The following is a 19,608-nucleotide window of genomic DNA, read 5'->3' on the forward strand; positions in this document are numbered from 1 at the left end:
ATGGGGAAAAAATCGGTCCCAGTGGGGTTTGAACCTACGCCACCCTGAAAATTGCAGTCAAAGTAGGTTTATGGTAAGAATTGAATACTCTTCAAAAAGGAGATACTCCTTTACGGGTCCAATACCTTAAAGCTTGTTGTCAAACACATTTTATGTATCATCTATTTTCAATGTATAGGCAGTGAAAAAAGTGCCAATCACATTCCGGGTCCCGATTCCAGGTTTTAGTCAGTACAGACTATAATCAGGAAGTAGACTGGTCCCCTGCGAACTTTGAAAATGAATGTTTCTCATTGCAGAGTTGGTGCAGCCGTTCTGCGCATGCGCGGAATTATTATCAAATGGAACGCACGGCAAAAATACTCATTTTTTTGCATGTCCGCACGCATTTAGTGTATAATGTGCATAATATACTGACTAAAGGTTAGGGTTAGAATCACCATGGTTACAAAATATATACATTTAAGGTATTTTTGTTCAAATTTAGTTAATCCGGTATATACCGGAGTCTGTAATATATCACGGGTGCACCAACTCTGTTCACAGCCTTTGAAAATTTTGAATGGGAACCAATATTGGACAGGGAACCAGATTAATCAGGAAGTGGATTAAGATAAATTTTGTTTCTGTTCGTTGAAGTCCTAATACCATTGTTTTTAGATGACTATCATTATATAGCCACTTGTTGTTAACAATAGTAAGTCTATTGTCCAATAGCTAAGTCTGATACGGTCTGGTAATAATGTTATCAAAGTAAATTGCTTCTCAACCGGACATGCGATAGCAAGAAGGATAACTCTTGACTAGTCTAAATAATGAGACCTCGGGCAGACCGATTTTACATTTTGATATTTTACGTTGTCTACCTAGAGGTCTCAACCAGAAACAATCAAAACTGTGGTGGAAACTGTGGTCAACTGAAATTACGATTTATAAGTAGTCACGATTTTTCTTTAGCCCTAGCTGCTTACCTGTTGTTTTAAATCATAAATAGTAAATAAAAAACATAAGAACAGGACATATTTATCAAGAATTTCTGTTGTAAAAAATTTAAACCTCTAACCTTTCAATCGTCTTCATGTAATGGCGGTCGGAGGCGTGACCAATGAAAACGCTTCGTGTAGTAATGTGTTTACCGGTGATCGGCCATTTTCCAATATGTAGTACACTCGTGTTAAACCTTGGCATTTTTTTAACTGCCATAGTTTGAATTTTTCTCAAGAAATCTGGGTAATATATACATCATTGAAAAGGAAAAATTACAGGCTTTCTATGTATGTATTTCTTTTTTTTTATCCGTTGCATTATTATAACATAATTCCCGCCCAACGGATTCCATTGGGTGTTACTTACGCAAAGAAGAGGACAGTGCTACCACATTCTTTACCTTTTCTGGTTTGTACTCGGAGGCGGATATCGACAAGTCAAAATAATATAACGATATTCAACTCTCGCATACAATTATTTGGACTAACTCTTGACCAGGTCGGAGACTTCCCCTGGATGGAGAGTCTCTCGATCTAAACACTGTCTCTCTAAACCTAACCAGGAATAGTGCCAGAAGTCTGTCACGCTATAATTTCATCAAATGAAATGCAATGGACTCACCTTTTACTTTAAAATATATCTATTCCATTTTTCTTTTGATCTGGCATAAAATAATCCATGTAACATAATTTGAACACAAGTTATACACATAAGTTTCAAATTGATACCCCTGTCTGTAATATTTTGTCCGCTATTGCAGTTGTCACCTGATTAGGGTACTCTTCATTTTGAAAACCAATAGGCGGCATAGGATTGTTATTTATCATGTTTATTGACCTTTTCTGAGACCTTAAAACCTTCTAAGGTATGGTTTTATGAATTTTATCGAAAATGGTTATGTTTGTGATTAAATTAAATTCATAAATAGGTAAAATTTTGATCTTGATTTTCAAAAATAACCACATGCTCTGAACTGTAGCATGACGTCTTCAGTTTCTCACGGGAGACTGTGCGAGATGATGTGGTTTGATACGAATTTCAGACGTTTCACCCCCAAGACTTTTCCTCTCCTAGACATTTCACCCCCAAGACATTTCCTCCCAAGACTTTTCACCCCCAATTTTATAAACCCTAGACTTTTCACCCCCAATTTTTAATATAGTGAAAATATCGTGAAATATTTTGTTATTTGATATTTAAAATCTTTTTTATATATTTTGTATAGGTTGTTAGGGCATTTAGGCCTAAAAAAAAAATGTTTGTTTCCTGTAACATGCTGAAAAAATGGGGGTCGGTAGGTAGGAAATTTTTTTTTTTTTTTTTTAGTAGGTGTCAGAACATTTCAGTGTTTAGTACCCGTATTATCGCCAATTAACTGCCTAATCAGGCCTCGACCTTAACTTTTTTCAGCAGTTGCCAGCAGGTTCACCAACTGCTAAAATCTAGTAGACCTGCTCAGACTTTAGTGGACCTCCAAGTCTATCTCATAAATTGTGATGCTGTAGACGTCATAACTTCATATGACTCAAAGAAACAGGACTTATTTCTAAAATAATTAAAAATGGAAGACTGTAGCAATCTGTAATCCCGAAAAATAATTATTTTGAAAAGTGTCCCAAAATATGGACACAATCATCAGCCTCCCGTCCAGTGTTGAAAGTAAAAAAAAAAAGAAAAAAAAAACATCAACAATTATCGGTAATCATTCTGATGATAAACTAAGTAATTGGCCTCGTTATCATCATCAGTTAACACCCCCTCAAAGAGCTGAAAGAAGTGTGTCGGTTATTGTGGCATCTGCAGTGGAGATCAAATTGGTATAGTTTCCCCGAGATTGTCATTGCATTACGTCATGTTTTCGCACCATGTGACACATCACTGTCTGATCGTACTTTCTCAATTCCTTTAATTGTTGAGAAGAAACTTTCAGTAAAAAAGTTTTTTCTTTAATTTTTTTAAAAGCGAATGTGCAATATCCCGAATAAACTGACATGTAAATATGTCAGACCATGAACGATGATGACCTATTTGCCCTCAAGAAATTTACATTATTAATTTGTTTGAGAAGAATATCTAACAAAGTGTTGTGTCAAAAAATATATGTACGAAGAATCATTTAAAACTTATTAAAAATCGCAACGACATCATACTGCCTCATTTTAAAACCACATTTCTATTTACTATCATGAGGTCACGTAACCTATTCTGCCGTGCTAACAGAAATCTGTTTGCCAAAAAATCGTTTTACTCCATGTATTTAAATTGCTGCCGCTTTTTCATTATTTAAGATTTTTTAATTGTGTTTTTTGTACTTTCTGGTCAAAAGTCCGAATTTTATTACCATAGTATGTACCGTTTATTTACTTTAAAAGGGAAATAAATAATCAAGATCGCGCTGTTTGAAATTTTACAAAACATTATATGAAAATTTGATCGTTTTTAAAGAATTTTGCCTACATTCCTGTCGATATCTTATTAGAATTGTTATAGAATTCAAACTGTATTAGTTCTCAAGCGGTGTTGAAAATCTGAAGCTATTATATTAAATAATGAATGCACTACGCGTGTTTTTTGTGTCAAAAGTAACTGCGATGTAAATTAAGTATTACGATAGGGCGCATGTGCTTGTGGAATGGAAAATTACCAGCATGACGTTTTGATATTTTTACGATTCGCGGGTAAATTCCAGTCAATCCAGGTAATTTTGCCTGATGTAATTACTCAATTTGGTAAAGTTACCACGTAAAAACCACTCTCCCGATCTGTGGAGTAGTCCATTCGTGCTGTCCTGACTTTAACTCGCCAATGCTTGTAACTGTAGAATGCCGTACTAAGGCAAAATCAACTTTCGTTTTGTGAATTCGCCGATATGGGTTCGATTTTCCCCCCTATTTTTCACTTTTAAGGGTTTTATTTTATTTGCAGTCCGTGACTGAAAATTGGTTGACCGTCGGTCTACCCAACTTTTGATAGTGGACCTGCTGATATTTTGTTTGCGTCGGTCCAATGGTCCACTGCTAAGGTCGAGGCCTTAGTAATCAAATAAAATTGTTGAAAATTTGCTCCCGCCTTTCAATAACAGATGTTGTTCATACAAGATTTTTTTCTACACTGATTCCTTTTGTTCAGTAAACATTGTGTAACAGGCAAAGTTCATAGTTTTGCAGACAGCTTCGGGCCGTTTTTTGCCAATTAGAGATTTTCGGGGCCACAATTAATCTTTTGTCGGAAATGGCTCAAGTGCAACCGACAGCGTGACCCCTGAACAAGTGGTACAAACATGATAATAGGCTGCTCTTCTACGAATTGTTTATCAATTAACGTTTACACATTGATCAATAGCCTGGGAATCCAGTCTGACAATTTCTAACTTTTTTTCTACCTGCAAATTGACATAATATCAGAAACTCGATGAATGCCAATTAACACTAATCAGCGCAAATTAAGTCGGATGAATGCATAGATATTATGTATTATTTCTTCTAACAAAGCACAAATATTATCAACGGCTTCCCAGGCTAACTGATCAATAAACACCTTTCATAATGAAGGACATTATTGCACTAAATACAAACCGCGAGATGACCACGTGTCAGTCGGCGCGTGATTGACATCTGTCAGTAGCTAATTAGTATATGACGCTCCGCCTACTGCCATACTTCCGCTTGTGGCGGCGAACAGTATTGAAATTCATCGAGATTTTGATTGATAAGGGGCAGAACTTTTGAACTCGATATGCATCAAAGAAAACCTCGATTTTCGCGGGTGAAAACCCGGAACCTCAAGTCTACCGACAAACAGGCTTTCCGCCATGTTGTTTCATGTCGACGGAACCAGGAACGCTCGTTACTATGCGCGACGAGGTCGGGTACAACTAAATAATCCCTATAATCAATAAAGATATGATCAGAATCTCGAATTTCGGCCCATAAAAAAATTGCGGTCGGCAGTAAAAACTTACGGTCAGTCGGGTTACAGGAAACAGACATATTTTTTTTTTTTAGGCCTTATAAAAATAACTGAAAGAAGTAAGGCATATAATGGATTCAGACTGACGGACACACACAAAGACAGGAGTGAATCAATGTCCCCCACCACTGTGGTGGGAGACATGATTAAGCTACTTATTCATGCACTAAATTTATTAATGCACAATCAAAACCAGAACTGCATCAGGTCACTTGCTGTTTAGCATTTCATGAAGTGCTTAGGTCTCTATGGCCTTATCGACCTGCTTTGACTAAAAACTGATAAATTCTTATAATAGATAGATGTCAGAGGTATTTTGGTATGTTATGTCACCTTTGACCTACAACAAAAGGAATAATTAATCATCATATGATATTTGACAACTGTAGACTAAAACCTTCTCCATTTATTGCATGGAAACCATAACATGTCTGAAGGTCGCTGTAACCTTGACCTTTTATAAACCCACTCCCAAATAGGGACATCTGTTAACCATATGCAATCACCTTATTTTTTAAGTTTGGCTCTTGTTAGCCAAAGCATTCTCTACAGTAGACACTAATAAGAAACCAAGTGGTTTACCAACAGACACAACAACCAAAACACCTTTCTATCAAGTTGGGGGAATGGCGAACAAATACTGGTCCAAGGACCATAACCTTTTTGTAAGTAGGTCAAATTACACACAGAACATAACATGTCTACACCCTTATCATTTGACATTTGGTCATATTCTAGTGAAGTATGGATCTATTGTTAGACATGGTGTGGGCTGTCCACTTTCAAGTTAAACATTTTGTTATAATCGACTCAAGATGGCATATTCTGTGCTCTTCAGGGCCAAGATATAATCATGTAATGGTGATTTGCTCTCAAGATTTCATTCTAAACTACTCATTTGCCTTTCAACTTTTATTCTGTAATTGACTGAAATCACATAAAATTGAAGCAGTTTAAATCATCTTAAAAAAGAAATTACAATCAATTTACTACGTGATTAGTCTACTTGCAGCTTTCTCCCTTTCAAAAATGAGAGTTATTTAGATTTGTTTGTTTTTGGGGGGTTTAATGCCCTTTTTCAACAGAATTTCAGTTATGTAACTTAACAATTGTTAATTGATTATGTACTGTACAAACATGTTCTCTACAAGTAACTGCCAACTCCCCCACATGTATCACAGGCAGGGGTCTAGAAGTTTGAAATCATAGTTTGATTTATGTTTGGGAATTTTAAGAAAAAAGCATAATATGTAAGTCATTAGCTGACTCAAAACTAAGTGATAAAAACTCATCCCAGTGAACATTTATGACATGATCAAATTATTCTGTAAACAGGTTAAAATTCACAGGAATTTTATTTTGCAGGGCTACTTAAAGTATTAGTATGAGTTATGGATCTCACAGAATAAATGTCATATGAGTATTTTACAACATACAGCTATTTAAGCAGTCAGCAAGGGAGTTTGTTTCATTAGTTTTTCATTTAAGACACAGTTGTTATCTTTTTAAGATGTTGTTCTCAGCTATAAGTTAACAAGTTCTTCCTACCTTTTTAATGTTTCTACTTTTATGAACATGTTTAGATGAACTCACAGTCTTCTGTTGTCAGAGGGCAATGTGGCTGTCTTGTCCATATACACTTGCTCATGTTGAGTTTTCACAGAGTTCTTCATGTTAAACTTTGTGTTTATACGTTTTAACCATATGTTGATTGATATGGTTGATAACAGCATGTAAATAATTTGCCTTAACAAAGTCTGTCAGGTGGTTTCTTCCATTATCCAATTTCAGGAAGATTGTGGTTTATTTTGTTTAGTTGATGTTAAAAGTTATTACAGATAAATAAACACAGTCTAAATGGTGTACATAACAGGTTGCAAGGTCAGTTCTTAAGCACATTAAATGCATGAGCATCAATCAGAAACATTATTACTCTATAATCTGGCTTTTAGACAGAAATTATGGTCAAATGTCTTGTCCGTAGACACCAAGATGAAGGCGATTTTTAACAGCCTATTTCAGTGAGGATCCTTCCAAGTATCATTATTTTTAGTATATAGTGAAATATGAAAACAATTAATCCTAATTTATGTAAGCAATAGCACAGAACTTGTCACATAATGACATTTTGATTTAGTCACAGTTGTTCAAATCCTTCAATTATTCGAAGACACATTCCGAAGATAGTCAATTATACTTCTTTTCTTAAATTTGTTTGTTATTTACTTGTTCTTGATCATTTTAAACATAAAAAGTTCAACAGGACTGAAAGACTGTCTTCTAAATCCAATGTAGAAAGCACATAGCGATGATGTCTTGTCTGTAGACTGTTTGGGTAAATTTTGGCTTTCATTTTAAAGTTGCGATATCTCTGCCAAACATAGTTGTAATCACAAAAATGAGACCATTATTTAAAGAGAAATGACCGAATTTTTAGAAAATAACATATTTGAGTTGAATAAATGCATTTTAAAAGGTAAGCAAAAACTGAAAGCAAGTAGAAAACAAATAATTCTAGAATTTTGAACTTCAAAAGAAGATAGTTACTACAAATCTTTGTGTAATTTATTAGTTTTTTGGGTTTTCTACATTACTTTTATGTACCTTATCATGTGGTAACAATTTTGTTGGGTCCCAAGAGTTATTTGAATAAAACAGTCCTTTAAAAATGGTCATGTCTGTTTTATTTTTTCCCTGAAGATTCATCTTTATGTTGAAAAAAACATATTGTCAAACTATCAGACAGCGACAACTACCATTGTTTTTGTAGAACCAAGGTATATGGTAAATGAACATTTCAAAATAAAAGAGTTTTATAAACTTTTATTTTTGACCCCAAGTGAAACAAAAAAATGCATCTGATTGTGACTCAGGCGAATAACATCATGTTATCAGATATTGTTTTATTGCTATACATGTGAAAATATAAGGAAGCAAAGACAATGGAAACAAAATGGCTTTATCTTATTTTTCTATTTACTAAGGGTATAAAGAAGTTTTATTTATCATCTCTCCAGCCCTATTATCTTCCTTCCACATACTGCCAAGAAGGCTGATCTTTTCACATGTATGTATCTTCTACAAGGTGCCAAGCCCGCCCGCTTAACTCAGTAGGTAGAGCGTTGGTCTACGGATCGCTGGGTCATGAGTTTGATCCTTGGGCGGGGGTGTATGTTCTCCGTGACTATTTGATAAACGACATTGTGTCTGAAATCATTAGTCCTCCACCTCTGATTCATGTGGGGAAGTTGGCAGTTAATTGCGGAGAACAGGTTTGTACTGGTACAGAATCCAGGAGCACTGGTTAGGTTAACTGCCTGCCGTTACATGACTGAAATACTGTTGAAAACGGCGTTAAACCCAAAACAAACAAACAAACAAACAAATCTACAAGGTGCTAAGTGGGCTGCTCCTTTTAAATATATCTTCCACATAGTGCTAAGTTGCCTGTTCCTATTGTCTTTCCTCCACACAGTGCCAAGTATGCTGGTTCTTTTATTCCTTCAACACAGTGCCAAGTAGGCTGTTCCTATTGTCTTTTTTTCCACGCAGTGCCATGTAGGCTATTATCTTCCTTCCACATAGTACCAAGTACCATCCATACAGTGCCAGGTAGGCTGATCTTAAACTGTTCTTTCGGTGAATGCCAAGAAGAAGAAGAAGAAACTCTTCCTTCAATGCAGTGCTAAGTAGTCTGTATTTAAAATCTTCATTCAATGCAGTGCTAAGTAAGCTAATCCTTTTATCTTCCTTCCACATAGTGCCAAGTAGGCTGATCCTTCCACATAGTGCCAAGTAGGCTGATCCTTCCACGTAGTGCCAAGTAAGCTGATCCTTCAACTTAATGCCAAGTACAGTACAGCTAGCGCGGAACCTTCATCTGAACACCCGTAGCCGCGATTCCAATTCGCGTGTTCGTTTTTACTGTCCGCCGCGACGGGTGTCATATCGGATATTTCGGGTGTTCAGGAATGGTCATTGCCTGAGGCAGCGAACGCCGCGCTTTGCGATGGACGGACGCGATGGTCTGTGGTGGTCGGCCGCGAGGAAACCTGGTGTTCATTCAATACTTTTTGAAAGAATTATTCATCTCATAATTTATAAATATAAATGCTTAAATTGTCTATGCATATACAAACTAATTATTTAGAATGTATACCTCGTCCGTATACCCGTAATCAGTCGCGATGTTATGATATGTAATAGTAATTATCACATTGTTTTGTATTTTCTGTAAAATCTAAATAGAGTTGCATATTCTTTGTTTTGTTCTAACAGTTTTATTTCTATTTTCAGGTCACTGCAAGCGTATAAATCTTTGATCCTATTGTTCATTTCTAAATCGATTGTTGAGTTAATTTTATGCTATTCGCACCTCATCTAACAAATACCTTACAAATTATGTTTTACTAACAGCTGTTTCTTACTCTGTTTTATTTATTACGGTACCTAATACGCTCTTTTGTTTCGCTTGTTTGTCATTTTTCAGATGTTTAGAAATTATTGGTAAGTTTCTTTACACTGTTCTATGATTGCTACTCATCAAATAATTATTGTTATTTGTTCGTAATATGTTTAATAATATAATTACTATCATATTTGTTGACAATTTATTTGTTGACAATCTGTGATAAGATGAATATATTTAATAGTATTTCAAAACTTTTTACTCGAGTCTTTGATTTATTATTTTCATTACTTATTAGATGAATATTTAATACACACTTTTATGATATATGAGACTTAGGTACATACCTTTCGTTTTCGGAATTCCGCATATTGTTGTAATATTTACATGTACTTTTTCTGTAAACAATAGAAACAGTTGCATTTTTTCTAATTACAGGTAAACGTAAGCGAGCGGCGAATTTGGTGTTTGAGAAGAAGACGAATATGATTTTTTTGTTCAAATACAAATAGACATAGTCTGTTATTTTACACCCTCTTGCTCATTTATTAACTAAACAGTCATAAATGCCATATGGTGACTGAAAAAAGACTCTCTTTATGTGGTCTCAGTGTGGTTTGTTGTTCTCTGGACCTTCGGGTTGCTGGAGTCATCTCTGTTGTGTATTTTTTTTTCTCTGATCTTTCGGGATGCTCGAGTCAATCCACTTGTCTATACATACTGTACTGTGGAGTGAAGTTCCGTCATATGGTAGGTTTTGATGGGGTGGTGATGGTTGGTGGAGGATGCTGCACATTTCATTACCCCTCGAGTTTTTATTAGTTTACATGTTAGAGTTAAGTGTACTTAAAAGGTTTTATTTTTGCTATGGTTCTACTTTGCAAATGCGGGCTCTGAATCTGCTTTTTGTGCTCTGTGCTTCCAAGAAATCTACTCTTACCTATTATCTTTATTAACTATTACAAAACCTGTCATTTAATAACATTTAACATGAGTAGTTACACTGTAAGAAGATTCAAACATCTGTAAAATATCCATTATATAAAAACAAAACACAAAAAACTAACGATACTAATAAATTGATGATAATTAATATTCATATCATTACAAATGATCTTTGCTACTTGATGAAACATAAATATCAATCTGAATGAGAAGTCTTTTTGGATGTCACGTAAGCACCAAAAATTTCAAAGGAAGACCGGTACAAGCTAGTAGTATATGTAGCTGCATTAGGCAATATTTCTTAATCATAGTTGTATATCTTTGACGTTACTTATCTCTGACGTTATATGTATCCGGCGTTATTTGTCTCTGATGCTATATATCTCCGACGTAATAATGTATCTTCGACGTTATGCTTTTTCGACGCAATTATGTTCTGTCGGCGCTGTTACTAATCGTGGTGCATCCAGTTGTCGTTCCGTCGTTTTTCGTGTTCGTGTTCTGGCCTTGCCATATATAGCTCATAATTTTAATGGTAATAAAATTAATTCTGTGTCCAGATGTCTCCATTTTTTTCTCAGTTCGTCATTTGTGTCTCATCTCCCAGTTCGTCAGAGGCCCACATACTTGTAGTACTAATACTGCGTAATAAAATGTGCCAAATATGGTAAGGACAGAACAATGACGGGAACACGTTAGGTAAATGTGTATTAAAAGAAAAATGTTAAAAACTCCTTGTGCAAAATATTGCAGGAAAACTAATAAGACACTAATCTTGCATAGTCTTCGCCTGAAATAGACAAAAAAAACAACATTCAGAATGTGTGCTCAATACTTTCGAAGACCACTATACTTTTCACCAAACATAGCATTTTACATTAATTCCGTAATAAAATAAATTATTTTATCAGCTTGTAAGTCACACAAATATGATTATTGATCATTGAACTTTAAGCACTGGACCTTTAGTTGTAAAAACATTCAAAGAGAACCTATGTACACTGTTTCTGTTCAGATTCACTTGGAAAAGTTGTGCACTTTTAAAAACTATCATGCAGACGTTTTCGAACCAAACAGAACGTCGTTACTGGCAATAAAAAGCAATAAAAATTCGTTACAAAACAGAACGTTTTTTTATCGTAAAATAACTTTTAGTCGTTAATGCAAATAAATTCATTAGAAAAAGAAACCTAGCAACTTACCTCTATTATAATCTTTTAATTTTATGCCAAATTCATAACAAAGATAAACCGTTAAGTGCTAAACAATATAACTGTTAGGTATTGTTAGTATAAAAACACTAGATTGGAACGAAAATAAATATAACAAAGTACAAAAGTATACGTTTCTTGACAACGGCTGTACCTGCAAAATAAATAAAATCAGTATGTAATAATACTGAAACAATTGCTCAAATCCCGAAGCTAATATAAGTTAAAAAATAAAAACATGTTCATAACATTTAGGAGTTCTAAAGTTCTCCGAGATTCACTTTTGAGATAGTACATCTTACTTGGTACCGTCGGATCGGCGGATTAATTATTTCTTACATGCATATGGTGGTCTTGCTGCCTCTAGATTTTAGCTAACAGTTGAGAAAACATAAAACAAAATTATATTCACTCAGAAAAAACAAACAAACTTCTATCGGCTATGTTATTTTGTTTATTTTGTTTTTAACACTTACGATTATGTGCGAGCTCTTTCTATTTAAAATACGCCGATAACGTGTCAAAATTTTACATGTGTTCAGGCAATTATATGAAAAAATCTTGTGAATGTAATCAACGTGTCACAATTTGATACAATGTGTGTGTAAAACATCCCTTCACACAATTGTTTACAATTTGGATATAATTTATTGAAAAAGATATAATCGTCAATGGCATTAAACTAAAATCAAAACATTAAAATTATCGGGCGTAGATATTAGGCCTTATAAAGGTAGACGAGTAAATTGAATAAATGATATATACACTGTGTATTTATAATAAATACATTATAGATGACAAATTTAACAATTAAATGCTTCTATATACTGTTAAAAAATTAATGTTAAAATAAAACGTTGACCGCGATGGTCCCTCGCGCGTGAACACTGCGAATCCTCGCGACCGTCCACCGCGAACCGCTGTGTTCATGACCGCGAGGGCCGACGGGTGTCCGGCCATCGCAACTGAACACCCGAAAAAAATTTTACGCGCGAGGGTTGAAGGGTTTTTGAAGGTGCCGCGCTAGCTGTACTGTAGGCTGATCCTTCCACATAGTGCCAAGTAGGCTGATCCTTCCATATAATGCCAAGTAGACTGATCCTTCCACATAGTGCCAAGTAGGCAGATCCTTCTGCACAGTGCCAAGTAGACTGACCCTTCCACAATGTGCCAAGTAGACTGGTCCTTCCACATAGTGCCAGGTAGACTGATCCTTCCACATAGTGCCAAGTAGACTGATCCTTCCACATAGTGCCAAGTAGGCTGATCCTTCCACATAGTAGACTTATCCTTCCACATAGTGCCAGGTAGACTGATCCTTTCACATAGTGCCAAGTAAACTGATCCTTTCACATAGTGCCAAGTAGACTGATTATTAATATTATTATTATACCAGATTTATATAGCGCCCTTTTCATGATCAATTTCACGTTCAAAGGCGCTTTACATAGTTCAAATGCAGCCACACAGGGCACATAATTCATCCTCTACTAGTACAGACACAGAGCGATCTGACCAGAGGGACAGAGTGAGACAAAGCCCCCACGACAGAGAGATCAGAAATCAGATACAGGCTTGTCCGGCTAACTTAGCCTAGCTTGTTGCGAATAGACAGCCTGGTTCTTTAACGTGCCCAGTGTATAGCACTGATACACGCAAGGATTGCCTGGGTTCCTGACCAGTACACCTCTAGTTGGGTGGGAAACACTGAAAAGCGTTTCTGAAAATTCCCGAGTAGCTGCCGGGGATCGAACCCCTGACCTCAGGATTGGAAGGCCAGTGTGCAAACCACTGAGCTATCCTTCCACATAGTGCCAAGTAGGCTGATCCTTCCACATTGTGCAAGTAGGCTGATCCTTCCACATAGTGCCAAGTAGACTGATCCTTCCACATAGTGCCAAGTAGACTGGTCCTTAATTCCACATAGTGCCAAGTAGACTGATCCTTCCACATTGTGCAAGTAGGCTGATCCTTCCACATAGTGCCAAGTAGACTGATCCTTCCACATAGTGCCAAGTAGACTGGTCCTTAATTCCACATAGTGCCAAGTAGACTGATCCTTCCACATAGTGCCAAGTAGACTGATCCTTCCACATAGTGCCAAGTAGACTGGTCCTTAATTCCACATAGTGCCAAGTAGACTGATCCTTCCACATTGTGCAAGTAGGCTGATCCTTCCACATAGTGCCAAGTAGACTGATCCTTTTCAGCAGAGTCTGAAAATTGGTAATAAGTGCTTCAAGGGGCACTGTGAATCTTTCTTTACATGTGAAACACACTGTTATGACCTTCCATATTGGTGCGACTTAAACACAACACAGTGACAGTTAACTTTGATATAACATTTTGTAAATTATATCATAGCTGAAAAGACATGATTGGGATGGTGTGTACTATAATAAACAATTGATTATTTTAAGAGGAAATACAACTTGTGTATAGAATGTCAGTTGATATCTTTCCATTCATAAAATCAACATTTTGTTTCCTTTTTCAATTTCAGACCAAAAGCCAAAGTTCAAGACCAGAGATTTCATTACAAACAATTAAAAAAGACAACAGGACACAAATCATTTCATCCAGGATATAACCACTTTATCTGGTGTTTACATCAAGTGGATACTTACTACCCCCCTAACATAGTTTGAATGAATCGATTTTAACAGACAGAAGAGTTTATTGTGCAAATTTTAGGATGAACAGCACTGAAATATGAACTTCGTTTGCAATTAGAATTTGATCTTTAGAATCGTGTGATTAAATGTGATTTTTTTGTGCTGATTTGGCGCAAATAATTGTAATATCTCAGTGTATGAAGGATTTTCTAGATCATTCAGAAACAAAAAATGAAGTTAAAATGGAAAAAGCATCGTTTAAAACATGAAAGACCTTTTTTGACAGAAGAAATATTTAACATAAACACATAAACTTTGTTGTGAAATATATACATTGCCATACAGACTGCATGTAGCACGGATATTGTACAATCACCATAGCAACAACGGAAATAACTATGACAATGATGACTGTGGAAATTAGCCCTCGATGGTTTAGGATTAGTTTGTCATTGGCAACTGTAAGTTTTCAACTAAATGTACTCTTCAGAATTCTGAAATTTGAATGCATTCTTTAATTGAATTTGAACATGATAAGACTACAAGTACATTTTATTTGAATTTTCTTAGTGATTCTGCCTTTGCAACCAGCGCAGACCAAGATCAGCCTGATCATGGTCTGCACTGTTCGCTATTCAGTCAGTAAATTTTCAATGAATATCCCTTCGAATAATAAGTGGTACTGTCCAAATTGAATGATGGACCAGTCCATTTTAGAAATTTAGCAGGGTAAAGGTTAAGGAGGGTTTGCTCTTGACTTTATATCCACTTAACATTGCTAAGAGTTCCGCCAGATAGCTACACAAGAGAGGGTAATGGAGAAGAGCACCATTTGTAGGTTGAGGTCACAAGAAGGGCAAACGGCTTAGTGGTAGAGCGTCTGCTTCGAGTGCGAGAGGTTGTGGGTTCGATCCTCGGCCACGTCATACAAAAGATGTGAATAATGGTATCAGTAGCTCCCTTGCTTGACACTCGGCATTAAAAGGCCTTAAGGGAAACTGGCTTCTCTTCTCCCATACCCTCATGGCAGTGGATTCCATCAGGAATGAGGTGTCTAGAGTGCTTAATATAAGTTGAAGAACTTGCTTCACAATCGACCTAAAATAAATTTTATCACAAGTTTGATGTCGCGCGAGTGTAAAAATGATAATACACTAGTATAATAAAGCTTTGACGTCGACGCCGTTTATAGTATAGGAGACGTTGGTCAAATTGACTTGTTTATATAGTAAAAGGAAGTAGAATTTTTGATGTTTCGACAGGAAAGGCTAACATGTGATAAAAAGAATATTACATTTGTGACTTTCCACATTGAATTTATTAAACTTGTTTTATCTTTTTATTCAACTCGTTTAATAAATCCAATATGAAAAGACACTCATGTAATATTCTCTATATATATTGTTATAAACTGAACGGCGAAAGTGTCTCATTCAATAACCGCAATATATTGCTGCTTTTATTATTTGATATTTTGTGAATTTGTCTCTTAAGATTTGAGTACTTCAAGAACTTCAGATTTAGAGCCACTTACAATTAAGTCCTGCATAAAGATTGAACATTTTATATTTTGTTGAAGCCATGTACTATGAATCTTTCTTTAATTTTTAAGGTACTTGTGACATGTTGTTTTGGTTCTCCAACACTAGATCAGCGATACGAACGAGCACTTTCGAACCATATACCAACAACAACCAAGGGCAGTAATTCTGTAAATGAAGAGAAAGATAAATACTTTAAAGAATTTTGGTATCAGAAGAATGGAGGACTGTGCCCCTTTGGTCAGGTGTTACAAAGGAACAACAGTGTTTGCTGTTATGTTGCAGTGTGTGACCCAGGTACGTAAGGGTCCCTTACTTTGTAGGAAAAATAAACAGGTACAATGTAGCAAACTGTATAAATTCAGGGTTTTTGTAGGCTCATTTGTGCACAAAGTGCTTGTTGTGAGTTTTTTGAGATATTCGTCCAATGGATGTTGAGCTAGTTTGGCACCATATGTCCATCTTTCCATATATTTGTCCGTCTGGACTTGTATCTTAGACTTGGTTCGCAGTATTTTAATTAAACATGCTAGAAATGTTAACTGCTGTAAGAAAAGGTGTCTCTGCAAATGTTAAAGGTCAATCTCACAGTGAGTGTAAGACAAAAAACATATCTTTAGTTTTACCAGGATAACATAATTGTCAATTGTCAATTTTTAGTTGATAATGCCTCTTGACATAGGGTCGGAATCAAAGGTAGAGGTCACAGTGACCTTCAAACTTGAAAAATGTTTATAGTTTGAGAACAGTTGGACCTAGACACATTAAACTTCATATCAATGTTAGCTGTTGTCATTAGATGGGCCCAATTGTTTTTGGGGCCAAAGGTCAAGGACCTTGCATACTTGAGACTGAGAAATGCATGCAGATGGAAAGGGTGGCATCGAACTCATCATGTCAGCTCATTAACTTCTGTTTGTATTGAGATATTGAAAATAATCTTGACCTTTTTTTAGCTTGATAGAATAGCATAATGGTTCTTGAAATTATTCAGGTTCTTCTTACATAGTTGCTGGAAGGCTTGCTCACTTGCCATATATGTTTATTGTGGGAACTTAAACTTGCAGCACAATCTTGAAGTACTTTTGCACATATATTCCTTAGGTGACCATTTAACAGTATAATTCAAATTGTTCCAGTTGTTGGAAAAATGTTGCTGCAAGAGGTCACTTTTCGCAGTATATATTCATAGAAGAAACTTCATAAAAGTGTAGATAGAAACTGCTCGCCCATTTTCACAGAAGTATTTGCTTTACATAAATTAAGCTATTTAATTTACTTGATGTATATTGAATTTATGTAGCTATTAGGTATGATAATGGCCTGTTATATTTTCTTCAGGTTACGAGATTGAGGAGTGTCGTGTAAATGGAACCGAGGACAAATGTTCCAAGTGTAAAATTGGCTTTCTGCAGTTACACAATATCTCTTCACTGAACATGAAGGATGCTAAATGCTTTAGTAAAGTGCCCAACCATGAGTATTGTCCCTTAGGTGAGTTTTAAAGAAGATTTTCTCCTTTAGATTTTAGATGGGAGAGAAAAAAACATGTTTTTAGCTCTTTTGGGTCCCTAAGAGCAGTGTATGCTTTTTGGCTAATGTATCGCCTGCTTCTACATGAATCTGCAAACATTTGACATTAAACAGTTTATTATAAACTGCTTGATGGATTTCACTAAATTTTATCAGGTAAATTGTTTCTGAAATGGACCTCACCTTAGGTTTTAGAAATGGCAATGCTTCACCACACACTGCTTCAGCAGAGTTAAATAGAAGAATCTGTAACTGATTCACGCACAGTGGATCTTCACTAAACTAGGTTTGTTGCATCTTTGCTCGGATCTCTAGTAAATTTGTACAAATGGTTCAGTAATAAGTTGCAAAGGGTAAGTAGTCAGAGCTATAACAATAAAATAGAGAAACCTTATTATATGTTTTTAGCTCACCTGTCACATAGTGACAAAGTGAGCTTTTGTGATCACCCTTCGTCTGTCGTCTGTCCATTGTCCATCCACAATTTCTTGTGAACACGATGGAGACCACATTTTGCAATCAATTTAAATCAAACTTGCAAACAATTTGTACTGGCATAATATATCGGTTCCTTTCGAAAATTGGCCAGATCCCATGATGGGTTCCAGAGTTATGGCCCCTTAAAGGGCCAAAATTTGCTATTTTGGCTTTTGCAGCCATATAGAGACTTCATTTATGGTTTAATTTGCAAAATATCTTGAACAACAATAGATCTTGGATTCCATGATGAATCCATCAGATCCAATCATGATTGACCCCTGAAAGAGCCAAAATTTGTTAATTTTTACCTTGTGAACACTATAGAAATGACATTTTACATTCGATTTTAACCACACTTACACACAACTTAAGTCACAATAAGATCTTGTTTCCTTTTGAAAACCGGCTAGATTCCTTCATGTGTTCTAGAGTTACTGCCCCTGAAATCGGCAGAATTTTCTTTTTTCAGCCCTTTCAGCCATATAGAGGTTTCATTTATGCTTTGATTTGATACAAACTTGCACAGAATGTTTACCTTGACGATCTCTAAGCCAAGTACAGAACTGGATCATGTGGGTCAAAACTAGGTCACCAGGTCAAATCAAAGGAAAAGCTTGTTAATACTGTAGAGGCCACATTTATGATCCTATCTTCATGAAACTTGGTCAAAATGTTTATCTTGATGATTCCTATGCCAAGATCAAAACTGGGTCATATGGGCTAAAAAACTAGGTCACCCGGTCAAATCAAATGAAAAGCTTGTTCACACTCAAGAGGCCATATTTATGACCATATCTTCATGAAACTTGGTAAGAATGTTTATCTTGTTGATTCCTAGGCCAAGTTCGAAACTGGGTTATGTGGGATCAAAAACTAGGTTATCCGGTCAGATCAAAGGAAAAGCTTGTTAACACTCTTGAGGCCACATTTATGACCTTATCTTCATGAAACTTGGTCAGAATGGTTATCTTGATGATTCCATGGTCAAGTTTAACAGGTGAGCGATATCATGACCCTCTTGTTTGGTGTTACTCATTTTTACCATTGACAAGGTAAGATAATTAAAGAGTTTGATGGTCAGATTCTTGATTGGATGATTTGTCGTCTGTTTTCAATGTAGAAAGGTGGTTCCAATGGCAGAAAACATGAAAAATGCCCCTTCTGGTAGGAGACTTTTTTGGTTATAGTCTTGTAATTTTACCACCATTTTGCTTTATGAAATAATATTGATTGTCATTATATAATGAATATTCAGTTTTTCAAAAATTGTTTAGAAGATATGAGACCAGCTAGAAATGTAATGCATAAAGACAACTTTCCACTGGAGTGTGAATGCAGACTTGAAATATGTTACATTGAAGACGATGTGGGAACATGTCCCAAGAAGCCTGTTTGTGAACCCAGTTTCCAACTGAATAAATCAGGAAGTAAGTTTTTAGATTTACATTCAGATGAATACATATTTGATTTTTCTTTCAGACATTATGAAACATGCGAGGGAGATTTTAGACTCAAAAACATTTCCGTATCCGTGTGAATGCTCATTTGAAAAGTGTTATGTAGTGGACGATGTAGGTGATTGTAGCATAAATATAAACACTGTGTGTCGTCCGAATTTCCAAATGAACAGAATAACTGGAAGTAAGCTTAATATTGTCTTGTTTGATTCTTTTCATAGTATGAAATAAATAGTGGTCTCCTTGTTTGAGTCGTTCATGTTGCTTGCTTCAAATCGCTTGCCACTCACATGGGGGAATCTGTGTCCGAGTTGTTTAGGTCACAAACTTCGAAACACTTGCCATTGACATAGAGACCTCCTTGTCTGAGTTGTTTAAGTCATGGACTTCAAGTCACTTGCCTGTTCTGTGGGCTTGAGCGTAGGTCTGGTGAGGAAGCCAAGGTCAGTGGTTTTTCCCAGG

General features: G+C 35.9%; 1 protein-coding gene across 5 annotated transcripts in view; it reads left to right on the top strand.

Moving 5' to 3' along the window:
• The first annotated feature begins 570 nt into the window (after positions 1-570).
• The window catches only part of LOC123527810 (uncharacterized), a 51,477-nt gene continuing 32,439 nt past the window's right edge, over positions 571-19,608 (top strand). The window contains exons 1-5 of one of the 5 annotated variants that reach the window (XM_053523716.1): positions 571-697; positions 14,024-14,596; positions 15,748-15,973; positions 17,018-17,170; positions 19,169-19,330. In XM_053523716.1, the coding sequence (XP_053379691.1) occupies positions 14,534-14,596; positions 15,748-15,973; positions 17,018-17,170; positions 19,169-19,330 (604 nt within the window). In that variant the 5' untranslated portion in view covers positions 571-697; positions 14,024-14,533. Of the gene's footprint in view, positions 698-5,602; positions 5,622-14,023; positions 14,597-15,747; positions 15,974-17,017; positions 17,171-18,963; positions 19,117-19,168; positions 19,331-19,608 lie in introns of those variants that run through there. The other 4 variants (XM_053523717.1, XM_053523718.1, XM_053523719.1 and 1 more) reach the window with 4 other exon arrangements.

This window comes from Mercenaria mercenaria, chromosome 14 (genome assembly GCF_021730395.1).
Source record: "Mercenaria mercenaria strain notata chromosome 14, MADL_Memer_1, whole genome shotgun sequence".
NCBI lineage: Eukaryota > Metazoa > Mollusca > Bivalvia > Venerida > Veneridae > Mercenaria > Mercenaria mercenaria.